General features: G+C 37.3%; 1 protein-coding gene and 1 pseudogene across 1 annotated transcript in view; both read right to left on the reverse strand.

Moving 5' to 3' along the window:
- Positions 1 to 14,512, reverse strand: part of CCDC102B (coiled-coil domain containing 102B) — a 192,316-nt gene that overhangs the window by 106,658 nt on the left and 71,146 nt on the right. Inside the window, 1 exon segment of the mRNA XM_021686250.1 lies at positions 1,835 to 2,044. Within this exon segment, the coding sequence (XP_021541925.1) occupies positions 1,835 to 2,044 (210 nt within the window).
- On the reverse strand, positions 3,335 to 4,149 carry LOC110577167 (annotated as a pseudogene).

Below are 14,512 nucleotides of genomic sequence, written 5' to 3' on the forward strand. Positions count from 1 at the left end.
TTGATAAGATGTTGGTTGAAAAAGGGAAAAAGAAAAATTCAAAAAGAAAAAAAAGAAAAAAAGACAGTTAAAAAAAAATTAACTTTGAAAGACTACAGAATCATGGTAAAAAAGCCATGAATTCTATGTGCAGTAGTCCCCTAGAGCTGGAGTTCTGCCGTTCTCATTGATGGGTAAACTTGGTCTTGGCTGGCTGTTCTCGCTGATCTTCTGGGGAGGGGCCTGTTGCCGTGGTTTCCAAATGTCTTTGCCGGAGGCAGAATTGCCCCGCCCTTGCCCCCTCCCGGCTAAGTAATCTGCTCGGGTTTGCTCTCTGGGGCTTTTGTTCCCTGTGAGCTTTCCGTACAGCTTTGGAGGCAGAGAGTGAAAATGGCGGCCTCCCAATCTCCGCCGCGGAGGAGCCGAGAACTCGGGGCCCCGCTTCTCAGTGAGCCCCCAGAGAAAAGCCGTCAGTCACTCCCATCTCCCCGGTCTCCGGCCACACTCCGTCCTCACCCGGCCTGTGACCGCGCGTTTCTATCTCTGGCACCCGACCCCGGGTGGAGTCTCCAAACCCAGCAGATCCCTGCGGTGCACTCCCGCGCGGCTCCTCCCGGGGGAGGCAGGTGAGTCTCCCCGGATCTGCCGCTTGTTGGGTCCCTGCTGGAGGAGCAGGGGCCCGACTGTGCCGCGGATCACGGTTTATGGCCACCCCGAGCTGAGAGCCCGCGCCTGGGCTCCGCCTCTGCAGCCGGCTTCTCTGCCCCGATACCTGGGAGCTCTGCCACACTCAGGCACCCCCGGTCTTTCTGTGACCCCGAGGGTCCTGAGACCACACTGTCCCGGAGGGTTCCACCCCCCGCTTAGCCACCAGAGTGACGTCCCTCGGCGGACCAGACTTTTAAAAGTTCCGATTTTGTGTTCCGTGGTTCTATCACTTGCCAGAAGCGGCCGCCGGAGGCCCCTCCCCCGCCGTCTCTCCTCCCGAATATCGCCTCGGATTCACTTCTCCGCACGTCCTACCTTCCAGAAAGTGGTCGCTTTTCTGTTCAGAGAGTTGTTGCTATTCTCTTCTTCGATCTCCTGTTGAGTTTGTCGGTGTTCAGAATGGTTTGATCCCTATCCAGCTGAATTCCTGAGACCAGACGAAATCCAGGTCTCCTACTCCTCCGCCATCTTGCTCCGCCCTCCTAAAAGCTATTTATTTTTAAAAATTCCATCTATAGCAGGAATAATGTCTATTGGCCTTAGGATAAAACAATTCCAAAAACCTGAAGTTCTCAAAGTCAGTCGCTGAATTTAATTCTAGCTTTAATATTTATGTTATAGCCTATAAAAGCTATTTGCAACATTATGCAATGATTTGACTAAAAAATAATTTTTCTGAAACTAAAAAAGAACCAGAGGAGAGTAAACTTCAGCTAAATTGAAATGTTTATGCAGATACTATGACTACTGACAAATGCTTATTCCACAGCTGTTCAAACTAATGGAGAAATTTACTTATTGAGAAATAAGATCAATTGCTTGGAAAATACTGAGACAAAAGTATAAAAGGAAACAAAAAACACAAAGGTCCATCCCTTCACTTTTTTCTTCCTTCTGGAAAAGCTTGAAACTGTCAGATTTGTCCTATTCTAACATTTTCATACAAAATTTGTTAAACTCTTGTGTTCATAGTCATGAACAATGTTATTCTACCTTATGATGAGAAAGAGAGCAAGCGATCAGAGGTTAAATAGCACAAAAGAAAATGCTCAGATTTGGAGTTGGGTAAAAGGGAAGGCAGCATCGACCAAGCATCAGGGGGGCATGTATAGCGAGTAAGAACATCCCTTCCAAGGAGCACCCATACCTTTTTTTCTTCCTGCCGTTCAATTTGTGACGTCTTGAAATCAGGACTTTGAGAGTTTGCACTGAATCTGTTTTTCCCATCCAGGAGCTCTTCCATTTCTTTCACCTGAGCCTTTAGCCTTCTATTTTCTTTTTCCAGTCCTTGTTTCTGTGTTTCAAGTATTTCCCTCTTGTCCCACTCTGAGATATTTTCAGCCTGCAATCTCTCTAGCTTCACAGAAAACACAAAGAGGCAACATATAGCACTTATAATTGCCAAAAGGCAAGGCACCCAGCAAAAAAGCCCCCACTAAGAAAGGTTCACAGATACGTACGTTTATATAATTTTAAGAAAACCGTATTTGTCTGAAAAGTTGTAAACAACACAAAGGTCCTAAGACCACGCCATGCAAAGGTAAATATAGCTTTCCTCTTGGTTTGTAAGACTATGTCTATAACCATACAGACCATATTTGTCAAGTAAATATGTCAAGTGAAAAACGATGATATTCTGCCAACAATCTCCACTTAAATGATGAACATTTATCGATTGAGAAGGCACAAAATAATTTCTTGGGCAATTCTGGTTGCATGGATATAGCTCATGTATTCATTCACTCATTTATTTATTTATTTGCTATACCTTTCAAGTTCCACATATTATGCTGGTCACTGAGAACAAAGACAAGTGAATGTAATAGAATAGTATAAAATCCATAATTAGAGTATATAAAATATAGTCAAACACACAGAGTGAGTGGTTAATTGGATTTCTAGGGAATAGAAGTTGGCAACCATGGCCAGGGGCACAAATCTGACCCAGCCATTTTAGTATATTCCATAATAACAGTTTTCTTTTTTTAATAGTTGAAAAAAAATTTTTTAAGTACTATTTCAGACAAATTAACATTATATAAAATTCCAATTTCAGTGTCACAAATACAGTTGTATTGAAATTCAGCCACATTCACTGGTTTACATCTTGCATATGATTGTTTTCACATTAATGGCAGAGTTGAGCTGTTGGGACAGAGACTATATGACCAGCAAAGCCTCAGTTATTTACTATCTGGCCCCTTACAGAAAAAGTTTGCTCATTTCTGCTTTCTTTTACTCTTAAGGCATTTATTTATTAAAACGTTCTCTGCCAAGATTTCACATTAGCTTAAAATTCAAATCAGTCTTTACATTTCTCTGCTGAGGTCTCCACCTCAGTGTATCACATAAAAACACCTTCTCCAGCAATCAGTGTTACCAGCATCCACACCGTGAGCCCCATGGTCAGGCTCTTTGTCCCCTAGGTGACCCAACCAGATGTTAATACTGCTCTGCTACAGGGTAAAAGCTCCTAAGTCAAACTCATTGGAAAAGGGGTGAAACTTCTGCAAAGTGCACTTAAGTGGTACTGTTTGCTCATAAAAAAAACCAGTGAGTCCTCTAAGAATAATAAAAGGGGGTATTTTACAGTTAAGCACATGATTTGGAGTGAAGAATTCAGATGTTGCTCTGCTGGTCCAGGCTGTTAATACTCTTCTTGTTCCTCCTGTAGGCCCCCTTCATTAGGTATCACAAAGCCTTCATCTGTGGCATACAGAATGTCCCCGATCCTCTGCAATACCGGGTTGTTTTCCCTCTTGTTCTCCTGGTAAATCAATTCAATGTTCCTTAGCTCTCCAAAGTAGAAATCTCTTTCTTTCTCCAAGTCTTCGACGCTAAGTTTCAATATGGTGACCTGCTGCATCAATTCAGCTGCTTCGTCATCCCCGTTGCCCACACCAGGATTCTTTTGCACCACACCCGGGCCAGCATTAGGGGTTGCAGTGTTTCTGTGTGTTGCAATGGACCTCTGTGGAGCTGTGTTGCTAGAGCTGAGAGGTTTCTTCGGTTTGTTCAGAGCTGGAGCAACAAGGGAGGGAGCCACTGCAGTCTCTTGACCTTGTCTGGAAGCTAGTCATAGCTGGGGTCATAATTTTTTCCATCATAGTTTGCATCAAAAAACTTCTTAAACCACTAAACAAATTCAAAATTGTCCTGAAACTTTCCTTTTACTAATTTGTCCACAGGAATTATTTTGCCAACACCCATTCTCTTAAAACCTGCTTGTAGTATTTTGAAGTTCTGGATGTATTCATGTTCTATCCTAGCCTGGAATTTCACTTTCTTCAAGGCAATGCAGCCAGGGAACAGCGTGTCCATGAACTGACAGTAGGCAGCCCCTGAATACAACTGTTTGATCTTCGTCAGATTCAGCTGCAGAGACTCATTGATCCAGGCCAGCATGTCATGTCGACTTAGGTTATCATTGGCGACTGATGTTGAATATACGTTCACTGCCATCTTCGGCTCTGGGTGGGACCGTGTCCAATGCCTGTGCCTGGCTTCGGTTCCGTCTTCCTCACCTCTGCTTTCACCCCATGGTTCCCAACCAAGGCTGCACATGAGATTCTCTTGGAGAGATGTTTATAGTTACCAGTGACCAGGACCCACCTCAAGAAGTTTTGATTTAACGGATTTAGGGTAATTTTAATGTCTCCTTTGGTCAGTTTTTCTTATTTTAACATTTTTATATTTAGATTTTAAAGAGGCAATATCAAATGTATTAATTTTATGCAGTTTTATTATGTTTACATAGTTGCTCATTATTAGAGTGAATTGAATTACATTTGCCTGTTATGATTTTTTTTTTCTTGTTTTGGATATAAGTAGAAATGATTAGTAGCTCTTTCAGCTCTGAATTCTTATACTGAGCTCTGAATTCTAATCTTGACTTCACCACTGATTCTATGTGGTAAGCTCAGTCTGTTAACTTCATCTCCCCAATATGGGCAATCTATTCCCCAATGTGACAGGGTTTGTGAAAAGTAAAATTAATTAAATAGAGAGGAAAACACTTTTCATAGCAATATTCTACTTAGAGAAGAAACATTGTGATAATATAATTTGGGAAAAATAATTATATAGGTATTTCTCCCACAAATTTGGGCATATGTATATCCAAATGTCAAAGTAATTTTATGGCAAAGATCTGGATGGTGAAGCCATTCTTCACAGTAGAAAAACAACTGGAACCTAGTCCTGATCTGTCACTTTCTCATTGGCTGAATCTGAAATGTTTCTTCTTTCTGTTCCTGTTTTTAAATAAAATTAAGACGAGGACACCAGACCCACAAAATTTGTGGAATTATAAGGACTGAAAGAGATCAGTTATTCAAAATGCCTTGCAAACTATGTAACATGATTAAAATAGAAGACATTTTTAAACTGTTAAGGATAAAAATTGGAAATTATTTATTTTTACATTGTTAGTTCCAAATGGCTTGACTGCAGAGTACTGATTAGTATTAGACTATTATAAAGTATTTTTCATGACATTTTAAATTCTAAAAGAGAAATCAACTTAATCAAAATCAACTTAAGAATGTTAGACTTCAAAAAGAAGAAAAATGTTAGACTTCAAAATATCTTCCTATTTAATCTTTCTATTTAAATATCTTTCTAATAAAAAATTTCTAAAATCTGCTTTTTCATATACATAAAATTGTATCATTATTGTAGAAAATATTCTGTTCCCAAATCTAAGAGAGGCTCTGGCTTCTAAAAAGCAGGAAACAAAAATTACATTCTTGGGAGTAGATCTTGTTTATCAATTAAATATAATAAACTATGGGATCAAATTTTATTTTATTTTATTTTTAAAGATTTGAGACAGAGAGAGAGAGAGAGAGCCTGTGCATGCAAGTGGGGGAAGAGGGGCAGATGGAGAGAGAGAATCTCGGCTGAGCGAGGAGTCTGACGCCAGCTGGACCCCGAGAGATCATGACCTGAGCCAAAATCAAGTCGGACACTTAACTGACTGAGCCACCTAGGCACGCCAGGGATCAAATTTTAGATGATGTGGTTTAACATGTGGGGTATCTATTTGGGGATACGAGGTGAAAATAGTATTTCAAAATCCAATTACCAACATGTCATTTTTTTAATTATTAAGATTAATGCTTAAACTTTTTGACTATCATCACATCACTTATCAGAATGAAAATAATAAAGCTATCACAAAAAGTCATTAACTTGGTGATGAAAAATTAATTTTAGGAAAATGTATGTATTTCTGGCCAAGGACAAATATGTTATGTCAAGGCTTTGTGGAATTGTAGGCATTTAAAAGAAAATGCTGAAGTCAATTTTATACCTGATAACAGATTACAGGTAGAACTCAGGTTTTATATAAGTAACAGATGGTTTGAATGAATAAACTCCAAATCTTTAAAAAAAGAAAGGAATGATTTTATCAGTTGTAACAACAAATCTGAAATAATGATGTCTGATTATCTGCTCTTTGCAGGTTATTGACACAGCAATTATTTCATAAATTTATGTATACAACACACACCAAAAAGCAAAGGTTATGTAGAAATTGGAACATCATAAATATTATAAACCATTTTATTTCTGTTTTCATTTTATAAAATTTTTTATCAGATTATTCTTTTCTAAGAATCATATGAAAATCTATTACATTAAAAGCCATTCAACTGAGGGGCGCCTGGGTGGCTCCGTCAGTTAAGCCTCGGACTCTTGATTTCAGTTCAGGTTATGAACTCAGGGCTGTGAAATCTAGCCCACCTTGGGCTTCGCACTCACTAGGGAGTCTGCTCCATATGCTCTCTCCCTCTGCCCTTCCCCTGGCTTGTTCTCTCTCTCTCTCTCCAAAATAAATAAATCTTAAAAGGCATTCAACTGAATGCAAGTTAAAAAGAAAGTAAAAATCAGGTACTATTTTAAGCTTTCAGAATTTATTATAAGCAATTCTAATAATCATATCAAATTGAAATGTAATTCCATTGATTTGCTTTTAGTGATCAAGAGAAAATCCTAAAATATTTTCATTCTAACTTTAATATACTATGAATTTTAACTAATAGGGGGTACTATTGTTAAATAAATTTCAGGTAATATGGGAATTACTGAAAAATGTTTTCTAGAATTTTTAATGTAAAAATATATTAAGAGTAATTGGTAAAATATTTGTTGATTAATCATTTCCAATGTTATGCATATTCAACATTGAGAATAGGGGCACCTGGGTGGCTCAGTCGGTTAAGCGTCTGCCTTTGGCTCAGGTCATGATCCCAGGGTCCTGGGATCGAGCCTTGCATTGGGCTCTTTGCTCCATGGGGAACCTACTTCTCCCTCTCCCTCTGCCTGTGCTCTCTCTGTCTCTCTGTCTCTCTCTCTGTGTCAAATAAACAAATAAAATATTTTAAAAAAAATAAACATTGAGAAAAATATGTAAACACCCAAACTATTCAGGTGTTTAAAAAATATTATTTAGTATCTCTTACATAAGAGGCACCAAATATTCTATTGACAAAATACAAATAAATATATAGGTATAAATTGGGCAGAGACTCATGAGGGATAAAACCCCCTGAGGGCTATAAGAAAGGCCTGCAATAAATTAGGCAATCAGAGGTTATTTGAAGGAATAATATGTAAGCTGAAATCTGGAGTTTAAGAAGTCAAAGAGGTGGTGGAATCAAGGCAAGAATGTTCCAATAAAGGAAGCAGGAAATAGGTCTGAATGTTACAAGAGCCAAGATATCTATCATGAAATATTAGGTGTGGGGTAGAGTATGAGATGAAATCTAGACAAGCAGGCAGTGGTTCTTGAAAGTAAGTGTGAACATAAGAATCATTTGAGTTGCCTGTGGAAAATGTAATATTGTGATTATTCCTAAAGATAGAATTATGGGGATTGCATTGAATGTGTAGATTGCTCTAGGTAGCATTGACATCTTCACAATATTTGTTCTTCCAATCCATGAGCATGGGACGTTTTTCCATTTCTTTGTGTCTTCCTCAATTTCTTTCATGAGTATTTTATAGTTTTCTGAGTACAGATCCTTTGCCTCTTTGGTTAGATTTATTCCTAGGTATCTTATGTTTTTGGGTGCAATTGTAAATGGGATCAACACCTTAATTTCTCTTTCTTCTGTCTTGTTGTTGGTGTATAGGAAGGCCACTGACTTCTGTGCATTGATTTTCTATCCTGCCACTTTACTGAATTCCTGTATGAGTTCCAGCAGTTTTGGGTGTGGAGTCTTTGGGGTTTTCCACATAAAGTATCATATCATCTGCAAAGAGTGAGAGTTTATAGCAGCAATGTCCACAATAGCCAAACTGTGGAAAGAGCCAAGATGTCCATCGACAGATGAATGGATAAAGAAGATGTGGTATATATATATATGATGGAATATTATGCAGCCACCAAAAGGAATGAGATCTTGCCATTTGCAACGACGTGGATGGAACTGGAGGGTATTTTGCTGAGCGAAATAAGTCAAACAGAGAAAGACATGTATCATATGACCTCACTGATATGAGGAATTCTTAAGCTCAGGAAACAAACTGAGGGTTGCTGGAGTGGGGGGTGGGGTGGGAGGGATGGGGTGACTGGGTGATAGACACTGGGGAGGGTATGTGCTCTGGTAAGTGCTGTGAATTGTGCAAGACTGTTGAATCTCAGATCTGTACCTATGAAACAAATAATGCAATATATGTTAAGAAAAAAAAAAGATAGCAGGAGGGGAAGAATGAAGGGGGGGAAATCGGAGGGGGAGACAAACCATGAGAGGCGATGGACTCTGAAAAACAAACTGAGGGTTCTAGAGGGGAGGGGGGTGGGAGGATGGGTTAGCCTGGTGATGGGTATTAAAGAGGGCACGTTCTGCATGGAGCACTGGGTGTTATGCAAAAACAATGAATCATGGAACACTACATCTAAAACTAATGATGTAATGTATGGGGATTAACATAACAATAAAAAATTTAATAAAAAGAATTATGGGGTCATTTCTAAACATTTTCTTCTACTCAATGTTATTGTTGCTTAATACTATCGAAAGAACATCAAAGATTCTAATCAATACAATAACTAGAATGTAAGTTTATGAATCCAGAGCCATGCCATTTTGTTCATCAGCCTGGACCTGACACATGCTATCTAAGTGATCTATAAGCACCGTTGGAGGAAGGAAAAAGTACACAATGGTAATCTCCAAGAAACAGTCTTTCTAGATTTCAATTACAACAATGAGACACAAAGCAAAATTAAGAAAGCATCCTAGAAGAGCCAGTTATTTAGCTTACCATACCCAACACTGGTAGGATTTCTCAGATTTACTCTTAACTCATTGCTCTTGGCATAGCTCCACTGCATTTTGTGGCAGGTGAATGCAGTGATGTAGAGAGAAGACTTCCAGTAAAATAAAAACAGTTGAGTCCCAATTCTCTTTATCTTGAAAGCCTCCATTTTTCATTTATAAAATATAAAAAATATTTCCTAACAGCCTAGTCTTATAAGGCAGAAATTATATATATATATTTTTTTAAAGATTTTATTTATTTATTTGACAGAGAGAGACACAGCAAGAGAGGGAACATAAGCAGGGGGAGTGGGAGAGGGAGAAGCAGGCTTCCCGCTGAGCAGGGAGCCCGATGCGGGGCTCGATCCCAGGACCCTGGGATCATGACCTGAGCCGAAGGCAGACGCTTAACGACTGAGCCACCCAGGCGCCCCAAGGCAGAAATTATTTAGGGGAAATATTTATTCCAAACTCAAATATTTCATGTGATAATTTTTTTTTCTAAAGAAAGAAACAGAGTGCCTGGGTGGCTCAGTTGGTTGAGCATCTGTCCTCTGCTCAGGTCATTATCTCGGGGTCCTGGGATCAGGCCCTGCATCAGGCTTCCTGCTCAGCAGGGACTCTCCCTCTGCCCCTCCCCATTGCTCATTCTCTCTCTCTCTCAAATAAACAAAATCTTTAAAAAAGAAAAAAAAGAAAAAACTTAACAGCCTAATCAAATAATGACATTAAAATAGTATATTAATTTTTTATATTTTATCAAGATGACAATAATTTGGTAAATGGACACTGTCAACTGAGAAAACCCCCAACAGAATGTACTATGGGGCATTCTGCAGGCTAGTGAGAAGTCACCTAAAACCATCTAGATATTCCAATAATATATTCGCAAATATTCAGAATTTTCATTTCAGACAAGTCAGCCATAAAATCACATTACAAACTGTGATTTTGGAAGTAAGAGGTAAAAGGCAGGAAGCTTGCTATTTCCTAGCAATATGAGATTATTACTCTTTTACTGAGGGTAATACATTTTTCTGATACATTTTTATATATTACAATAATCCTGTAAGTGTGTACTTCCTGCTGTGAGGAAACTGGGGTCCTTAAGAGTAGAGGTAATTCTCAAGGTAGGCAAAGAGTCCAAGCTATGGTTCACCTAAAGTTCCTCTCTGATTCCAATCCTGAGCTCATTATACTCAAACCATGCTAACAGATAGCTACTAACATATGTATATCCCTTTGCAGTAGCACCCACCACATTTTGAATCCATTGTACTACATTACCACAAAAGTATGTTTTCTTTTGATATATTTTGGGATTTTGAGGCTTGTTTCATCTTTCTCTACCAGCAGATTAATTCAAAAGAAAAGCATTCTGTAGACTCACATTAAAAAGTCTGGCAACTCAAACCTAATGCAGTGTGCATATTACTGATGTCATCACACCCCAGGGTCCTTTAACATTCTTTCTCTAAGTCTTAAAATCACAAATAAGAATTGGATTAAACTCTCTCCAAAATTAAAATCTACTTCTACCTGTCCACAGTTAAATACAGCTCAGTGATAGCTCACACCGTCTTTTACCAAGAGTCAAGAGAACAATAAATGATTTTTAGTAATGGGCAATGTCACATGTATTTTTGTTACTTTAATTTCATTTTAAATCTTTGGAGAATTTCTAAAAGTAAAGAACCTTAGAACTAATTTGAAATAAAATGTGTACCAAAGTTAAATAAAAAAAGAGGGAACCACATGAAAAAGAAATAATCTAGATACAGACACTACACCCTTAAAAAAATTAACTCAAAATGGATTACAAACCAGATGTAAAACACAAAACTGTAAAACTTCACAGAAAACATATAGCACAGGAGAAAATTTAGATGGCCATGGATTTGGTGATGGCTTTTTAGATACATAGCCAAAGACAGGATTCATGAAGGAAATAATTGATAAACTAGACCATTAAAATTCAAAATTTCTGTTCTGTGGAAAACAATGTCAAGAGAATGGGAAGACAAGCCTAAGACAGAAAGAAAATATTTGAAAAAAACATATCTGATAAAGGATTGTTATCCAAAATACACAAAGAATTCTTTAAATTCAACAGTAGAAAACAACCTATTTGAAAATGGGCCCAAGATCTATAGATAACAGACATCTTACCAAGAAGATACACAGATGCGAAATAATATATGAAAAGATGCTTCACATCATACATCATCAGGAAAATGCAAATTAAAAAAATGGAATAACACTACACACCTATTAGAATGGTGAAAATCCAGAACACTGACAACATCAAATGCTGGTAAGAGTGTGGAGCCACTGGAACTCTCCTGCATTGCTGGTGGGAATGCAAGAGAATATGGCCACTTTGAAAGAGAGTTTGGCAGTTTCTTACAAAACTAAACATATTTTTATCATACTATCTAGTGATCATACTCCTAGGTATTTGCCCAAAGGAGTTGAAAACTACATCCACACAGAAATCTGCACCAAAAAAAATAAATAAATAAAAAACAAAATAAAAATAAACCCCAAAACCCGCACTAGGATGTTTCTTGCAGCCTTATTTATAACTGCTAAAACTTGAAGCAACCAAGGTGCCCTTCAGTAGATGAAGGGATAAATTGAAGGATGTCCAGACAATGGAATATAATGAAGCCCAAAAAAGAAATGAGCTATCAAGCCATAAAAAGACATGCAGGAGTCTTAAATGTATATTACTAAAAGCCAATTTGAAAAGGCTTCATACTGTAGGATCCCAACTATATGGCATTCCGGAAAAAGAAAAATTATAGAGACACTGAAAGATACTAGTGTTTTGTAGAAGTTGCAGGGGGTAAAAGGAGAGGCTGAAGACAGGGAAGAATAAGCAGATGGAGCACAGAGGATTTTTAGGGCAGTGAAAATATTGTATATGATACATAATGATGGATACATTATATATATGTCCACATCTATATAACATCAATACTGAACCTTAATGTAAACTACGGACTTTGGGTGATAATGCAGTGTCAAGGCAGTTCATCAGTTGTTACAATGTACCACTCTGTCAGAGATTTGATAATGGGGGAGGCTGTGCATATGTGGAGTAGGAGGTATAAATCTCTATACTTCCATTCAACTTTGTGGTGACTCTAAAACTTCTTCAAAAAATAAAGCTGAATAAAAATATTTTCTAAAAAGAGACATTTTCATATTTTGGATATTCACCCTTTATCAGATATATGTTTTACAAATATTTCTTACTAATCTTTGGCTTGTGTTTTAATTAACTTAATAGTGTCTTTATAGCAAAAGTTGTGTTTTAATAAAGTACAAATTAACTTTTTTTTTTTTTTTCAAAAAAAAAAAGGAAAGTCAGAGAAAAAGGAACCCTCATGTACTATTGGTGGGAATGCAAACTGGTGAAAACACTGTGGAAAATAGTAAGGAGACTCCTCAAGAAATTAAAAATAGAATTACCATATCACCCAGTAATTCCACTACCGGTATTTAACCAAAGGAAATGAAAATACTAATTTGAAAAGATATATGCATCCCTATGTTTATTGGAGCATTATTTGTAATAGCCAAGATATAAAAGCAACCCAGGTGTCCATCAATAGATGAATGGATAAAGATGTGGTGTGTGTACACACACACACACAATGGAATATTACTCAGCCATAAAAATGAATGAGATCTTGACATTTGCAATAACATGGATGGAGCTAGAAGGTATCATGCTAAGTAAAATAAGTTAGCCAAAGAAAGACGAATGTCATATGATTTCACTCATATGTGGAGTTTAAGAAACAGAACAAATGAAATAACAAAGGAAAAAGAGACAAAAAAAAAATACACTCTTTATAATATAGAGAACAAACTGGTGGTTGCCTGAGGGGAGGTTGGTGGGATATGGGTGAAACAGATAAAGGGGATTAAGAGTACACTTACTGTGATGAGCACTGAGTAATGTATAGAATTGTTGAATCATTATATTGTACAACTGACACTAATAAAACAATATATGTTAATTATACTTCAAGAAAAAGGGGGCAAAAATACATATTTCTGATTGAACATGAATCAAAAGCAATGCAAGGAAATCACAAAAGAACAATGCATCTATGTATAAATAAGTCAATATATGTTAGAATGACAAGGAAAATACATTTATAAAGACTTTACTTATACTCTGGCAGAGAAAACTTACAGATTTCAGAGTAAAAACTCTAAATGGGTATTTTGGATCCTTGATTTCCCAAAGCCGGGGAGTCTAAAAAATTCTTACTGGTGTTACAGAATTTCACACACAAATATTTTCTCCATTTCAATGCAGAATCACTGAAAAATGATGTAGATATGTAATAATCATCTACGAATATCCTAGTAACTGTTAAGATTTAAAAATGTGAATAGACACACTGTTATGTTAAACATAGAAAATTGTTTTATGAGAATGTCCTAGAAGAGCCAGAGAAAAGCCATAACCTAAAAACAAAACAGTGAAAAGATGCCTTTCTGCACCTCTCCTGCCAAGCTTTGCTCTGCTGCAGTGGATTTCTTATAAACTTGATCAAGCATGAACTTTCCACAAGCAGTACTTCCAGAACTTGAGAAGTGAAACACAATAGAGGCTTTAAAATGTGGATCTTGTTCCAATAAGAATAGGAATCAGAGGTTTATATAAGGTGTCTAATGGAACTTAATTTTGCCATGGGTTGACTACATCCTCACATGTGCTCTATTACTAAGAAAAGCTAGGTAAACACACAATCCTTAGCAAGATCTGCATTAGGAAAATGAATACATTATAAGAAAGATGAAATTAAGCAACCTATGAAAGGTAGACTTTATTTTCAAAATATCTCCTAAAAGTAAATTTAGACAAACAGGGGCACCTGGGTGGCTCAGTCAGTTAAGCATCCAACTCTTGGTTTCGGCTCAGGTCATGACCTCAGGGTTATGAGATTGAACCCTCCATTGGGCTCCATGCTGAGCGTGGAGCCTGTTTGAGATTTTCTCTCTCCCTCCTCTCTGCCCCTCCATCCCTGCTCATGCTCTCTCTCTCTCTCTCTCAAAAAAAAAAAAAAAAAAAAAGTTGCCAACAGGTCTTCTCAGAGATTTTGATAGTCCTCAGTATCATTTTACCTAGAAGGTATATTGACTAATTGCATGTACTCTGATAGTTCAGATAAAATAGAAAGTGAACTTTAATTATTAACACTGAGCTGTGAAGGAGAAAAAAGTGTATATATAATTTAGAGGAGAAAATAGTAGAAAAGGACAAGGATGTAAAAATGAAATAGTGTCAGGTATTTAATGAGCATCCCCTAAATTACCACTTACATCAAGAATGGCTTGGTATAACATGTTCATGTTTTAAATACGCTTGCTGCTTTTTAATATCTGATTTGGGGGTGAATTTGACAAAAGAAATACATTGATGAATTCTTTAAAAAAAACATAGTGAAGAATAAAAATTAGTTTGTCTTATTGATTAAGCCAGAATTACACCATCTTTTTTTCACATTAAAATTAGAGTGTTCATTTAAAAG

Source organism: Neomonachus schauinslandi, chromosome 14 (genome assembly GCF_002201575.2).
Source record: "Neomonachus schauinslandi chromosome 14, ASM220157v2, whole genome shotgun sequence".
NCBI classification, from domain to species: Eukaryota; Metazoa; Chordata; class Mammalia; order Carnivora; family Phocidae; genus Neomonachus; species Neomonachus schauinslandi.